The sequence below is a fragment of the Neopelma chrysocephalum genome, unplaced genomic scaffold (assembly GCF_003984885.1).
Source record: "Neopelma chrysocephalum unplaced genomic scaffold, ASM398488v2 Primary Assembly neopelma1_158, whole genome shotgun sequence".
In the NCBI taxonomy this organism is placed as follows: domain Eukaryota; kingdom Metazoa; phylum Chordata; class Aves; order Passeriformes; family Pipridae; genus Neopelma; species Neopelma chrysocephalum.
In genome coordinates this window covers 49317-64153 of record NW_020897820.1, presented here as the reverse complement: position 1 = coordinate 64153, position 14837 = coordinate 49317, and the positions used below count along the sequence as shown (strand labels likewise).

General features: G+C 45.2%; 1 protein-coding gene across 2 annotated transcripts; it reads right to left on the bottom strand.

Annotated features, from left to right (window-relative positions):
- Positions 1-3959: 3959 nt before the first annotated feature.
- KRT23 (keratin 23) lies at positions 3960-14837 on the bottom strand. Of its 2 annotated transcripts, XM_027701502.1 has the most exons (9): positions 14766-14837; positions 13227-13491; positions 9666-9748; positions 8619-8775; positions 6970-7131; positions 6751-6876; positions 5799-6019; positions 5110-5135; positions 3960-4459 (listed from the first exon to the last, which is right to left on the bottom strand). In XM_027701502.1, the coding sequence occupies exons 2-9, from the start codon at positions 13395-13397 to the stop codon at positions 4356-4358; spliced, it is 1050 nt and encodes a 349-aa protein (XP_027557303.1). In that variant the 5' UTR covers positions 13398-13491; positions 14766-14837; the 3' UTR covers positions 3960-4355. The 2 variants fall into 2 exon arrangements, with proteins under 2 accessions (XP_027557303.1, XP_027557302.1); XM_027701501.1 differs by lacking the exon at positions 14766-14837 and having other exon boundaries at positions 13227-13778.

Sequence of the window (14837 nt, the reverse complement as noted above, 5' to 3'; positions counted from 1 at the left end):
TTTAAGCTTCTGATGCATATTCAGACATTCAAAAGGCAAATTAAGGTGTCCAGGAGAAGCAGCCCTGCACCTGCCTCACCATTAGGTCATGTCCTACACCAGGAGCTCCTGCCACAGGGACACTCCAAACTGTCAGACATTGATGCTTCTGTTTCGTGCCATATTTTTGCACACAGTTGGTTTATGGCAGCCCTAGGCCTGGGGCTCAAGTAGGTAATTTCAGTGTAGTCACACAATTAAAGATATCATAAAAATGCAGCTTGAAAAGAAACAAAAATTTTACAGAGGGAGGAATGATGAGGAAGCGACACAGAGCAAACCATTAGCTGTGATTTCTCAAAGCCAAACGTCCTGGTAGAGTCAATAATTAACATGCTTTTGCTGTATAATGCAGGACATGGGGGGACAGGGGGTGCAGCCTCTCCAGCATTATTCTTTTCTTGCTTCCCTGTTTATAGATCCTTCCTTTTTCTAAATGATTCATACACACGAATGGGCATCTCCCAGCAAAACTTTAGAAACCTTTATAGGTCAGGGTGTGGACATTGTGAAATGTTTTACCGGCTCTTCTACCTATTCTCTCTGCTTCAATAATCCATGGAACCGACGGGTTTAGCAGTGCTCTAAAGGAGAGATTTCCTTTCTTCTCTCTATAAATGACTTTGTTAATTTTGCATCCGCATTAACAAGGAACAGAGAGCAAAAATCTTGCATTCTGCAGAAGTGACTGTTGATAAATAAGGCCAAGCCCTGGCGGTGTGGGGCCAGCTCCCCAGAAGAATGTGTGATTAATAGCACAAACTGTGGCTGCATTACCTCATCGCACACCTCTTCCAGGGGATCAACACTTCACTTACCAGAGCTGCCTATTGTAATACACCTTAATAAGTTTTAACATTTCTACAAGTGAAATGAGCTGTGACTCATGCCCAGGCTGGAGAGCAGTCAAGGCTCTTGGAAATCACGCTGAGGATTATTCCGTGCAGGACTGCCTTAAATGGCAGGTGAAACTGCGAGGAGCCGGCTGCGAGCACTGATGGTTTCAGCCTCCTTTTATAGGCTGAGTTCCTGTGTCTTGTTGGTTTGCAGAAGTATTGTTGCATCATTCACTTAGAGTGAGAAATGCTGTTCTTTCCTGCTCATAATTCTCTGTTATCCATTTATGGGAAATAGAATCTATTCACTTGGAGGGCGTTATTTTGTATGGTACTTCAAATTTTTCATATTGCACTTCCTTTGGTCCTGGCTCTGTCATTTCCTTGGTGTCAAAACAGCACTTGTGTGTGTATGGAATACTGAAGGAGACAAAATACCAGCTGGCAGAGTTCCATCAGTTTCAATACAGTGAATTAATAAAGTAATTTTTCAAGCCATACAGCATCATACTCCCGAAGATTTCCTTCCCTTCGAGCCGCTGCTCTGAGATTTCAAGAAGCACCACTTGTGCCCTCTTTTAAACCCTCTTAAATACTACAAAGCCACCAAAGACACCAGCATTGTGTTCTGTACAGGGCTCATTTCAGTCAGGCTGCTGACACAGCCACACTGAACATCATCAGAGTGTGTGCAGGGTCCTGACCGGCCGTAAACACTTGGAATGAATCAATGGAATTATCTCTTCCGAGCAATCAGACACAGACAGGATTGCTGTGAGTGGGGAATGGCTCTTCAGGAAGTTGTATTATCTAATAGCTGGGCTAAGTAGAAGCTGTGAAGTGATGAATTCTAATTTAGTGGCTATCAGTGACTTTCTTTGCAGCCTTGAGCAAGTTGTGTCATCTCTTTTTCCAATTTCTCAAGCAATAAAATGGGAATGATAATACTGCCCCCGTTCATTATCTCCCTCATCTCTCAGTGTGGTGTGAGAATATGATGTTAACAGTGCATGCAAGTGGTAAATATTAGCATCATTATTTATTATTTAAGGTGCAGACCCACCCTAAATACATTTAGAAATGCATAACTTATCTACCAGAGCACAAATTCAGAGGTAATGAGTAACCAGCAGGTACAGGGCACACATGGCTGGTGACACGAGCCGTCCAGCTCGGAGGAAACCTGCGACTGTGCAGAGTGTTTGGAGCCGTGGAAGATTCTCCAGAAATCAGCAGCTTTTGCCATAGAATATTTGCTTTCATTTGGAAAACAGCATGTGGTGTAACAAGTATTTGTATGTTTAAGGACTAGCTGGTTTACTCCACTTAGTAAAAGAGACTTAAATGGCTGTGAGAGCCGTGGGTGCATGGTGGTGTCTGTAACGGAGTGAGCTGGGAGGTCGGTGCTGTGAGCTGTACTGGGCTCTACTGGTCTGACCAGTACAGAGCTCAGCGGCAGGGGGGTAAGAGAAGGTTAAAATCATCAGAGTGGTGGGGTGGAATGGGAATTGTGCTGCCTCTTAGCAGAGGAGAATGGGAATTGTGCTGCCTCTTACCCAGCACAGCCGAGTGTAACGCAGGGCACGGGGAGCACGTCCCACCTCTGCACAGGGGACGCCTGCACAGGGCAGAGTGAAGCCAGGGCATCGCTCAGCAGTGTGAAATAAGGACAGGCGTGTTCCACACAGCACTTCAATTGCTTGCTTTCCCTTCTTCTTTCCTTGTAGTTCAGCACAATAACCCAGCACAAAGCAGATACTTTCCTTTGATGTAGAAATAAGGGGCTACTTAGAAGTTTTTATAATTATCTGTGTCACAGCAATGCGGTTCTGCTCTGTAAATCTGGTAAATGAACCTATCTTTAAATAACTCTGAAAATTGTTCAAGAAAACCTCGGCACATTTTGTCCAGATGCTACAAACACCAGGTCTGGCTCGTTGGATCTGGTAAGCCATAAGGAAGGACACTGTTAATTAGCCAGGAGTTACTAATCCTGTATTACAAGTTTTACCCAGTTTAAAGAAACCATTAGGTAATCCATCCAATGCTTTTGGGATCTCTTTGTGCAACAAGGGTGGAGAGTTGGGGGGCGGGGGGCAAAGGGGGGGTCAGGAACTGGTCCGAACATGCCGGTAGCAGAGCGCTGTATCACAGAGATGGACTTTGTTCAGTTTAATCTGCATTTTCTTTGAAATTTTCCCTCTCCTTTGTGAGCCCTGTTTCAAAGCAAGGCAGGTAACAGGAGCCCTTTGTGAGAATCCCTCATGAGTGGGGATGAAAGGGCACGATGACAATGCCACTCGACTGTGAGCCTGCCCTGGACACGCAGATGGTGACTTTGGAGTGCAAATCCTTAACACACTCATTATGCTCCATTTTGTCTCTCTTCCTTCTGCCTTGCAGTCTTCCTCATCTAAACATCCTAATGATGTTTCTCTTTTCCTTGCCCATATTTTAGCTTTGCACAGCACTGTTTCTGTCGGGGTCTGAGCTGAGGAGGGGGAGGAAGCCTGGATGTGACTAAAGCCTGTGGGCTCTCCTTGACGTTAGCACCCAGTGCAATCACCACCCTGTCCTGACTGCAGAACCCACCAAGAGAAACAGTGAACATTAATCTGAGAGATACAGTGAACATTAATATCAGACCAAATAACTGAGATGTTTTTTTGAATTACTTGGGTCACTGAGAAAGGTTGAGAGTATCTGGAAAAGTACTTGCAGGCTCTGAAGGAAAGTGTGTAAAGACAGTGCAAGAAAATTTCTCTCAAGCTGAAGAATAAAGAAATGTTTCTAGGTGACTATTTTAGTAAAGTGACTTTACAACACTCCTACTCATAATGCTGTTTTCAGTGGTGATATTGAAAAGTTGTACATGGGGAATTTGAATAGTTTGCTCATGTAAATGCCGTCTTTAACTTGTGTCACCCGTTTTCTTTCCTGTGTCCTTCCAGTTTTGTCCCTCCTGAAACAATGGGGCTTTGACAGTCCTGAGCCATGTCAGTGGCACTGGGACATGTGTAAGGGAAAGCAAAATCAGAAATTCCAAGGACCAGAACAAGTAATGGATAAAAATTTATTGGCTGCAGTGAGGTATATGATGAGAGGCATAAGACCAGGAAAAAAGTTGAGAGATTATTCCCTTTAAATTATAGTTAACTTGCAGAGCGATAACTGAATCCCAGACGGAGATTCCTGCCCCGGGGAGATGTGCACGATACATCTGTCACCAGCTCAGCCAGGTGCTGACGCTGATCAGCTTCTCTTCAGCGTCTGGGTGACTAAAAGCTCTTTAAACTACCAATATCAGCTATACCCAGCTCTGTGTGGCACTTTGCAGGGTTAGGCTGCAGGTCATGTTAGGAGCGAGTTCACTGCAGTGTCCCTGTCCCACACACGGGGAGCTGGCTCACAGCACACCCCCGTTCCCGGGGGGCTGTGGGAGCTGCTGCCAGGAGAGCCACTGGTTGGCAGGACCTTCCTTCAGGCTTGTGGGGGGATCTCGTTGATGGTGGAGGACACGACCTCCCCGTTCACGCTGTCGTGCACAATCGCCTTGAGCTTCCGTTTGCTCAGCCCGGCGTGTTCTGGAAGAGAGGGGACTTTCATTAGCCAAGGGGACTTTCATTAGCCAAGGGGCAACGCAGGGAGAGCTTCATTTACCTGCCTCTCAGCTGAGTTATCTCTGCATGTTTCCCTTTAAGTCAATATTTGTTCTTGCTCTGTGTGAAATGTGCTGCCAGAAAGTCACCCTGGGTCTGGTCCAGGTCAAGGCAAATGAATAACACAGCGACAGCCCAGCCAATGCAAATCCAGCAGATTATGCGGGATGTCTGCAGGTCATGCTCATGCCAGAATATGAGTTCCCAGACATGCAGATTTTTGGTTTGCTCTCAAGCCCTAACGCTGCTTTAGTCACCCAATGAGTCTCTGTGCCTCCTCATATCCCAGGAAGGCTTTAGTCTGGAGTCTGAGCTGTGGCCACGTGTGTGGCTGACGGCGCTGGGGCTGAGGCAGCCCAGGAGCAGCAGGCACAGCCCGACGGGCTCTGCAGAGAGCCCTTCACAGCACCCAGGAACCACTGAAAGGGTTCTCAAATACAGCCTGTGTGAGCCTTCCCTGCCACACACACCTGCCGCAGCTCAGTCGGGTGAGGTTAAAATTACTCTGAGGAAAATTTGATTGGAAATGACAGTAATTAAGAGTCACTACAGAGAACAAAGTAAAGGACATTTACCTTTAGCTTCAGATTTTCTTGCTGTCCTGTAAAAGTAATAGAGAGAAAATAATGATTAGACTAATTTCAAGAAGTTTTTAATCCTCTTCTTCTCACTGATTCTAAGGAGACCTCATCCCACTATGAGAGAAAATTAAAAAAAAAAAAAAAAGGAAAAAAAATTATGCTTTTATACCACATGAGCTTTCCCAGCTCCCACTTGGAACTGTCCCTGTGCACATTCACTATTGCTCCTGGGGAAGGTGCATTGGTTCTTGTGTATTCTGAGCTGCTCTGGTTGATCCCAGTTTGGCTTTGGACAAATCCCACCACCCTTGGGGGGGGCCACACTGGCCTCCCTCCCTGAGAGTTTGGGTTCTAAAGGCTGCTACTCTTCCTTTTCAGATGAGAGAACAAAGATGAGGGCAGCACTTTCCTATGCTGAGATGGCCATGCTGTGGGAGTGGAGAATTTATTTTTTTTTAATAAAAAGTCATATTAATTTAGGTAATCCAAATTACATGGATACAAGTGTCTCTGTACTTCAAGTGGCTCTGGCTTTTTATTATGATCCATCACATTAAAATACCAACCCTTGATGTAGCATGGAACTCACAAGCTTTGATTAAGCATAAACAAACAAACAAATAAATAACCCGAATATGAGGACTCTCCTCTCATCTGTTCCAGTCGGGGCAGCTCTGCCTTACCCGTCAGCATTCCCTTCCAGCAGCAGGCGGTACGTGGAAATTTCCTTCTCCAGGCGGGTCTTGATCCCAAGAAGAACCTTGTATTGGTTATTTTGCTGCTTCATGTCGTGACGAACCTGGCTCAGCTCTTCCTCACACCTGGAGATGATCTGCTGCATGTTTTGAAGCGCGGCAGCGTAGTAATTCCGAGTGTCGGCCAAGGTGTCTTCCAGCATGTGTTTCTGGCAGAGCAGATAATACCAAGAACCATGATTATTATTTATGTGGTAGATATAACGCAGAAATGCCAGAGAATTTGGTCTCTAGCTAGAAGATTGCAAAATTAAGGCTGTGGTAATTTAAACACTTATGCATTTGCATAAGTATTCCTGTGAAGGCAGCAGAACCACCAAGCTGTGTCGTGTGTGCATGAGAGGCAAAGCTGAGTCATTTCTCCCTGCTGTATCCGTTCTGCTCAAAGCTCTGCTCCTGGCACTGCTGCCTCTCCTGTCAGTCCTGCATGGATTGTCCACAACTGCTCCAAAGTCTCCAGGTCACTGGGATGTGAGCTTTAACCTGTACAAGAGCTGAGCAGTGTTTGTGAAAGTTCCCCACCAGCATTTTTCATTTTTAACAGTTCATGCATTTAATAAGGGTTGCAAATACGAACTTTGCATTATTATCTGTCTTCTGGATGTGTTTGCTTTCTAGACCATGGAATCAGCTATCCCTTCTCCTCCCCTCCCCATATTTTGTTCTAAGGAGAGACAAGAATTTTTCACTTCCTGGTGATGGTTGCTGAATCTATTTGGCATATTCTGTCAAAGTCGAGCACGATCTGAATTCCAATTTCCCTCCTACTTTAGCAACTGCAACAAAGTTATTCTAGGCTGTAGATTTAAATGGAGAACTGGTCCATGGCAACTTTGAGTTGGGGTAGGAAAGAGCAGCCTATGATGTCTGCAGCAGATACCTTACTTATCTGTGCCTGCAGCTCGATGTCCAGGGCCTGCAAAGTCCGTGTGAGCTCCTTGATCTCGTTCTCGTTGCGCTGGATCTCCTCAGGATTGGGGGTTGCTGCCAGGGACATGACTGAGCTCTGGGGAGCAGAACCAACAGCAAAGCTTTACTGACCCTGGTCAGGCAGGTACAGCCACGGGGATCTTGGAAACGAGCAGGGAATAGCTGTTACCTGTTCTTTGTACCAGTTGTCCAGGCTCTGACGATTCTTTTCAATTATGGCCTCATAATCTTCTCTTATTTCTGCCAGAATCTTGCCTAAGTCCTCAGGAGGGGCCGCGTTTACTTTGACGTTGACTTGGAAGTCTTGTGAGGAGCGATTTGCCTGCATGTCCTGTTCACGTGTCAGCAGAGGGAACAAGCAAACTCAAACTCATTTATGGAAGTGGAAAGTTTTCACAGAACCACAGAATGGTTTGGTGGGGGAATTGTTATATATATATATATAAAATATATATATATATATACTAAGTTAACATTATTTGGAAAATTTACATCTTGATGTCACTCTTATGTGACTTAAACCAGTGAGTTATGTTTGCTTAACTCAATAAAAATGTGTGAGGAGATCTTTTCATAGAATGTTCCTGGAAGATAGACTTAATGAAGAAGCACTGACATTTTTTATTTATTTATCTATTAGGAACCCAAAACCTTTGACGAAAATCTAACAGTAATTTAATCTTTCTTACCCTTTACGTTAATATTTATGGAACTATAACTAAGTTTACAGGAGAGTAATGTAAAAGTTCTATGTAATTGTTAAAGGAATAATTGGATTAAAGCATATAATTACTGTGTAAACAACATAATTACGGGACCAGTCGGGCAGGTAGGGTAACATTCCTTCTGGTGTAGCACAGCCTTCCGTGCCTGGTACCATTTTCAAAGCGCCCAGGCAGAGGAGCCTTTCGGGGTATGACATCACCGAGTGCGGATCAGCTGGACACAGGGATGGCTCTGCTGGATCCCTGCCTCCCAGAGCCAGGGCTGGCTGGCAGGGGGGCAGCCAAAGGCAGCTTCCCCTGCTGCTGTGTAACCCCAGTGCTTCCCTGCCCGCCTCGACAACCCACAGACGCCGAGCAGCGCGTTGGGTTCTGTGTGAGGCAACAACTGCAAACGGCACCAGATCAAAACGAAACCAGCACGTTTCGAGCAGTGGGGTTATAAATGTGGAATAACAGAGAGCACTGGGTGTAGCTCTGGAGGAGTTCAGAGCAGCGTGGCTTTTGAGAATTATTATCTAATTATTGTGCTTGGGATTTTGCAAGAAGGAGTAATTTTGCTTGAGTTCGCCAAACATTCTTTTTAATTTGGATCCTTCAAGAACTTAGGGTGTGTTTAGCTCAGGTCAGCCTGCTTTAGGTGACCCTGCTTGAGTAAGGGGGGTGGACAAGGGGACCTCAAGAGGTCCCTCCCAACCCTCAACCTTCTGTGAGTCTGGGAAGTGATATACCCAGGATTGAGGGAAAAGGCTGTGATGATTAAAACCCAACAGCACCCAGTAACATTTCCTATTTCCTTGAAATCTTGTGTATTTGTATCTTTCTGAGAGCATTTCTGTCCAATATGTCAGTTATTAGTAGCTGTGCGTGACAGATGGGTGGGAGAGACTACAACAGCCTGTTCTCTCTGAAACCCTGGTGTAATTGGTAAAGCAGACACAGGCTTTGTGCCTCATCTGACTCTCAATGGCTGCTTCAGAAACAGGATTAGGTCCTGAATCATCAATCCCACTTATAGATTGTGGGTCTTACTCAGTTAATTACATGTTAGCAAAGATTTGAGCGATAGGATTTTACCAAGTGGAACTTTTTCTACCTCCTCGTGGTCTTTCCTCCTGAGGATGTGCTCTTCTCTCAAGCCCTCGATTTCCATTTCCAGATCTGTGTTAATGATGGTCAGGCCGTCGAGCTCCTTCCGCAGGTTCTCCACATCCAGCTGCACTCCCTGCCTGCGACACTTCTCCGCTTCGTATCTTTATGAGGAAAGAGGACACAAGGTGCGTGTTGAGAGCTGCCCAACTCAGGCTCTTGCATACGGAACATCAAAGAGAAGTTAGACGTGCTAAAGCCCTGTGTGTAGGCAACCAGAGAGAACAAACAACCGAGGGAACAAATTCTGTTTCTAAAATATGCTGTTGGAATATTTTTGAATAGTCTTAACAATAAGATGGGTTTCCACTATTTTTGTGTTTCGTTTTCCTCTCTCCCTCACAAACTCCTCCTATATGGTAAGAAATAAAATCGCTCTTTCTTTCACTTCCCTTTTTGCACTTTAATATTCACCAGGTCGTGAAAGCTTTGAGAATATGATTCTCTGAAAACAGTACCAGCAATCAATGCGTGCTGTAGTTTTTCCAAAATGGTAATTTTTCAGTCCTTCAGAGGACAGGAAAAATCTGAAGGAAGCCAGTTATTCCAATTCCTCTCTAACCTCTCGCAGTGTCTGCACTGAGCCGCAGGCAGGGAGATGCTGCCATGGGCAGAAGAGGTGATAAATCCAGGAAATAGATTTGGGCTGGACTGGGAAGTGCAGTGCATAGAGGGGATAATTTGTAATCCCATAATTTGTAATCCCAGATGACAGTTTTAAGTGCCTTTTGTCACAAGTATCAAGTGTCTGCTGTCAAACCTGCTCCTCAGGACCTACACTAAGTATCATAAACAGGGTGACTCAAGGTTCTTCAGCAATCATTTGTGGGTTTTACATACTTTGGGGTTTTTTTCCCTGCTCTACATTGTTTCTATTCATCCAGTATCACCAGAGAACCTCAGTAAAATCACTTCACTATTGGATTAGCAAGAAAAAACAATGTTTTGCTTAATCCTCTTTCGAACTTGATCAGGAAACCAAAGAAGAGCTTACTTGAGCCTGAAGTCTTCAGATGCCATGCTGGCGTTATCGATTTGTAAAAGGATACTGGCATTGGTGATCTTGCCATCCTCAATCTGGAAAACAGAGAATCCCACAGGAGACTCAGTGTGGCCATGGGGTGACAGTAGATAACCCGTGCTGGTTTAGCCTCCCTGCTGCTTGTAGGAAGCATCTAAATAGTAGAATTTCCATGTAACAAGAGCACAGGAATAACAGCAGCTCAGTTTCCTGATTCATTTAGATGTTCTGCAATTTTTGTCCATAATCTTACTTTACTCTTAGTCTTACTTTTTTGGGTATGAACCAAGAGTTGTCATCTTATTTCTGGCCAGGTAGAGGATATGATTTATATTACACAAACTTCATAGTTTATTACAGAGTAACAGTCACTGCCTTGCTCTGGTTCTGTGACCGGATTTTGATCCTGTTCAGCATCGCTGACAAAGCTGCCTTGGGCATCTTTAGAGCAAATTTCAGTAAGAACCATTAAGCTGTGTCTGAGTACAATCAAACGCTGGCATTAATGATATACTAAAAAGCAGCACGTGCAGGAACACCTTGCTGAGTCGGTGTTGTGATGCAGAGGCACCACAGGGATGGTGGCAGCGACTCCTGGGCAGGGCCCTCAATCCACCACAGGCTTCATCCTGGAGTCACATGGACAATGCCACTGGCATGGGGTTGTGTTCCATTCAATTATTCACCTGTAACTCCAGCAGCACGGAGTGATTAGTTCATGTTTCTGATTTTGCTTTGGGATTTGAAAATTGCCCAAAAAGGTGCAAGAGGAAGCACAACTTCCTAATTCCTTTAGTGTACTCAGCACACACTGGAAAGTCTTGAGAGCCCCTGATAACATGGAATGGCTTTTAACTATAGATCTGAATGCAAAAAGCTCAGCACTGAGCTTTTCTTCCAAAAATCTTTGGAAGAATTCCAGCAGGAACCCATACATAATTCTCAGGAAATCATAAATGTAGGGCATTGAGTCCTTTTCTAACAGAGAGGAAAGAGGAGTGTGGTCACAATAGCACCAGTCACCTTCACTCAGCACCCACAGAGCACACCAAGGGGCATCATGGCTGTACCAAAATCATTTACAGAGCCCTCAGCACCTTCAGGTTAAACTTCCCACACCTCAGTGAATCACAAAGACATAAGGAAATGACAAAAATTCTCCTGAAGTGTCAAAGGTTCACCTCGTGTAGTAAATAAGAAGGTGGAATGTTTAACTAATCTGTTACAGACTGTGCGTTCCTGAGCAATTAGCAGCACACCTCGGATCCTGCCCTGGGACACAATCAAGGCCAGCAGAACTATAACACCCTGAACGTGTGGCTGCCTGGAATTTGGTGTCAGAGAAGAGGCAATTCTTGAATCCAGCCTTGGAGAGTGGTAAATCCTACCGTGGGATCTACAAGGTGATGAGAAAGCAACACGAGTTCTTCATCTTTGTGCCATTTCATAACCACACAGGTGTAAGGAGTTGCTGTGTGACTCTTGCTATCTGAGCACTCGTGGGTGCTTTGCCCACTGCTCTGCAGCCAGGAGGGAACCACATGTGCCAGCTGCCTGTTCATAATCACACAGAATTCCTCCCTGCATCCCTCGTGAATGTGGCTGCACACTAGTACGGTCTGCAAACTCACAGATAACTTCATTGAGGACTCACATGTTGTTATATAGGAAATACACTCCAATTCCTTCTCAAACTGAGGATTTTCCAAGAAGGCTTCCTGCACTGGCTTCTTCCTCACATGTCTCGTGTCCTTTGTCCCATCTCCTGGAGTGCTCTGTAGATCACTTTGCTTATTTAGCGGCACAAGGTGTTTGAATGAGGCAGTTACCTGAAGAACAGGTGCCATTTCACTGTGTGTCTGGGTTACAGTGGATCAGGCTGGAGCAAGGCAACCTCTCACTCCAATGAAATGTTCATCCTGAATTCAGGTATCCAGGGAAGAGTGCAGTCCAAAATGTAGGACCCAAATGATTAAATGCCTCCAAGGTTCAGACAGACAGTTTATAATAGGCTTTCTGGGTTATTGGATATAGGATCCTAACTTTGGTCTAAATTTTATTTCAGGTGCTAAATTAGTTTCACCTTTTAAATTAACGTTTAATTAATTTAATTATGGTTAATAATTAGACACTATATTTTCACTCATTTTACTGGCAGACTTGGTGCTAATTGCAATAATTTGCAGAGAAAGTTAAAATTCTGGGCTGAAGCACTGAGTTGTCACCTGTAAATGATCCTTTCCTGGCCCTCCTGCCTCATCCAGCACAGCCACTGGCCTCCAGGTTCCTGTGGCCAGGGACAGCTGTTTAAGGGGTGAGAGTTAAAAATCAGTGGCTTGGGTACAGCCTATTCAAAAGTGAGGGCTTTACCCCAATCAGCATCATGGGTTTATGCCTGTCCTTCTAAATCTTTCTAATCTATTAATTCCAAATCAACCTGAACACATTTATGTTCTTGATGAACAAGTTTTTATTTCTCTTTCAGTTAAAAAGGAAAGTGCTCCAGTGCCAGGTCTGGGGACGGTGACCTTTCTTTATCCTTAAAACAGAAATGGGTGATGACAGTTCTGGCTCTCTGTACACAGGCTGTGGTCAGAGCGCCTCATCTTCTGCCTGGAGGCAACACTTTTAACAGTGAGCACGGAGTTTGATTAAGTCCCTGGCCCCAATCGGCAAAGATATGGATTAACATCATTTCCAAGCCCTTTTGAAAAGAATTTCTCAGGGTCTTGAGAATGCCAAGTAATCGTACTGTAAAAAGTGGAGGGAAAACGACAGCATTGCATTTGGAAGAGCTTTGGGTTTTGCCCCATATGGGTATGTAAAGTTAATTACACTGATTAGTCACACAGCTGGTTACAGTGCTAAGGATGTTCATTATGAATACAGATTAATATTATGCTTAAATTTGAAGACACGTGAGTTTGGGAGATTGAAAGAGTTACTGTTGAACATTAATATTAACTACTGGCAGGAACCAGAAATTCTCCTTTTAATTATAGTGAAAACATCCACAAGGAATTTGTCACTGCTATTTTCTTAATTACAATGAAGTATTTTTCCATCTGATTACATAAGCTCATTGGTCCCAAAACTCCTGTAGTTTCATTGTCTGCTACCGCAGGAATCAAAGAGCTGGAATGCCCCAGTCTGTCTGGAGACAGCGGCAGGAGAGGGGCAGGCTCTGCTCTCCTCCTGCTTTGTAATTTGCTCGTCAAAAAGCCAGAATTCTGCCCGACGCAGTTACTCAAAACCCAGTTTCAGTGCAGAAAGGAACACTTGGCAGCACACGGATCCCTCTATTCTTCCAGTCTCTGCACAATCCCCCCTCGCCCCCTCCCAGCCTTTCTTGTGCCCAGTCTCCTCCTGGTGAGCACAAAGAATGTTTATGCCCAGGCCCTGGAACCACCTTCCTGGGGATTTCTAACATTTCAAAGGTTTTATTTAACTTCTTCAGAGGAAAGCCACCAGCATAAAGGAGAGCCCAGATTCCTTAGAAGAGCACAGAATGACACAGTCCCAGCTCTGACTTACCTGTCTTTGCATGTCAGTGACGTTTTGCTCGTACTGGTTGAAGTCATGCCTCTTTCCATGAGACTTTGTCCTGTGCCACTCTAGGATGCAGCTCTCCAGCTGAGCGTTGGCTGCTTCTAAGGCTCGCACCTTGTCCAGGTAGGCAGCCAAGCGCTCATTCAGGTTCTGCATGGTCTGTTTCTCATTGCCCCCCAGGAAGATGCTTTCCCCATGGTGCTCGCCGCAGCCTGCCCAGGGTGCCCCTCCTGCAGGCAGCCAGAGGGGTCTGGCGGAGGAGAAGGAGGGATGTGTGCTGCTGGCACCACCGTCTGCACTTGACGCTCTGTAAGAAGTTCCTTGCTGGGCCAAACCACACCCTGAACTACCCCTGAGGGACCCAGAAAAAAACTGGAAAGGGCCTTGGCTGGTGCTCATGCTTAGCTCTGTGTGAATCGAACCCCGGCTTTGGCTGCCTAGCACTGAGCAGCCTCTTCGCCTTCCCTGAGCAGCTTTATGCCTTTTCCTGTGGGAGTTTCCCTTCGATGAATGACTACAGCAACAAGATTGTGTCATCACGAAACGTGCTTCCTCTTGGTCAATTCTGAAGCATTTATGAGCCTGCACACTGTTGTTGTTTGGAATCAGCCACATACCGGATTGCTTTCCTTTCGCTTGTTTGGGTTTTTTTTCTTTTTCTTTTCATATGATAATAATGAGGTGTGGCCAAAATCCGTAGGTGTGGAACAGGATCAGCTCTGCCTCAGACTTCTCTCTAACCCTGTAGTTAGCATGTTATGTTTTCCTGCTCATGAGGGGAATAAATGGGGAGCTGGGGCAGGGATGGGGCTCTGCAGATGCTTTCTGTCCAAATTCTCAGATGTAGAATTACAGCAGCCTGTGGATCCTCAGACCTGTGGATCCTCAAAAACAGCGTGTCTTATCAGCCATCATTAATGACCAACAGCTTCAGCCTGCAGGAGACACCAGGCTTTAATGAAGTGATCCAACTTCTACACTAAAAAACCTCCAGTCTGGAGTCAGCAATGCCCAGCTGTTCCCCACAGCTGCCCATTCGCAGGGGAAATATATGAGAATTAGATACTTTATATTTTCTACTGATTTTCTCACGATTTGAGGTTCAGTCCTATTCCAATGGTCTTGTCACAATAGGCAGCAATGCAGGGATTTCCTACTGTTCCCAGCATTAACACAGTTAAGATATTTATATTCTTAGCTAGAGAAAATATTTACAGTGTGAGTTTGTAGCAACACTCAAAAGCTTCAAGTAATCATTGAAAGCTGCCAGCCTTAGAAATGGACCTGGCAATCCTTCAGGAATAGTCTTCCTCAAAAGACTCAGTGATTTCTGTGGAGCTGCTTCCATCAGACACAGAACGGGCGAGTCCTGTTCCTCCTGCTGGTAAGGGGGGGCTAAACTGGGAAGTGTTCCCATGGCAGCCGCTGGGGTTAGTGGATTACCTTGTCTTTAAGGGTAGTTCTGGTGTGCAACTGAGGGATGGGATGGAGGAGAAAGATTTGGGAAGAGGCTGGTTTCCTTACCCAGGTGAAAGCTCAGCCCTTTCCCGGGGTCTGCCTCGGCCCTGCTGCTCAGCCTGGTGGGGTCAGGGAGAC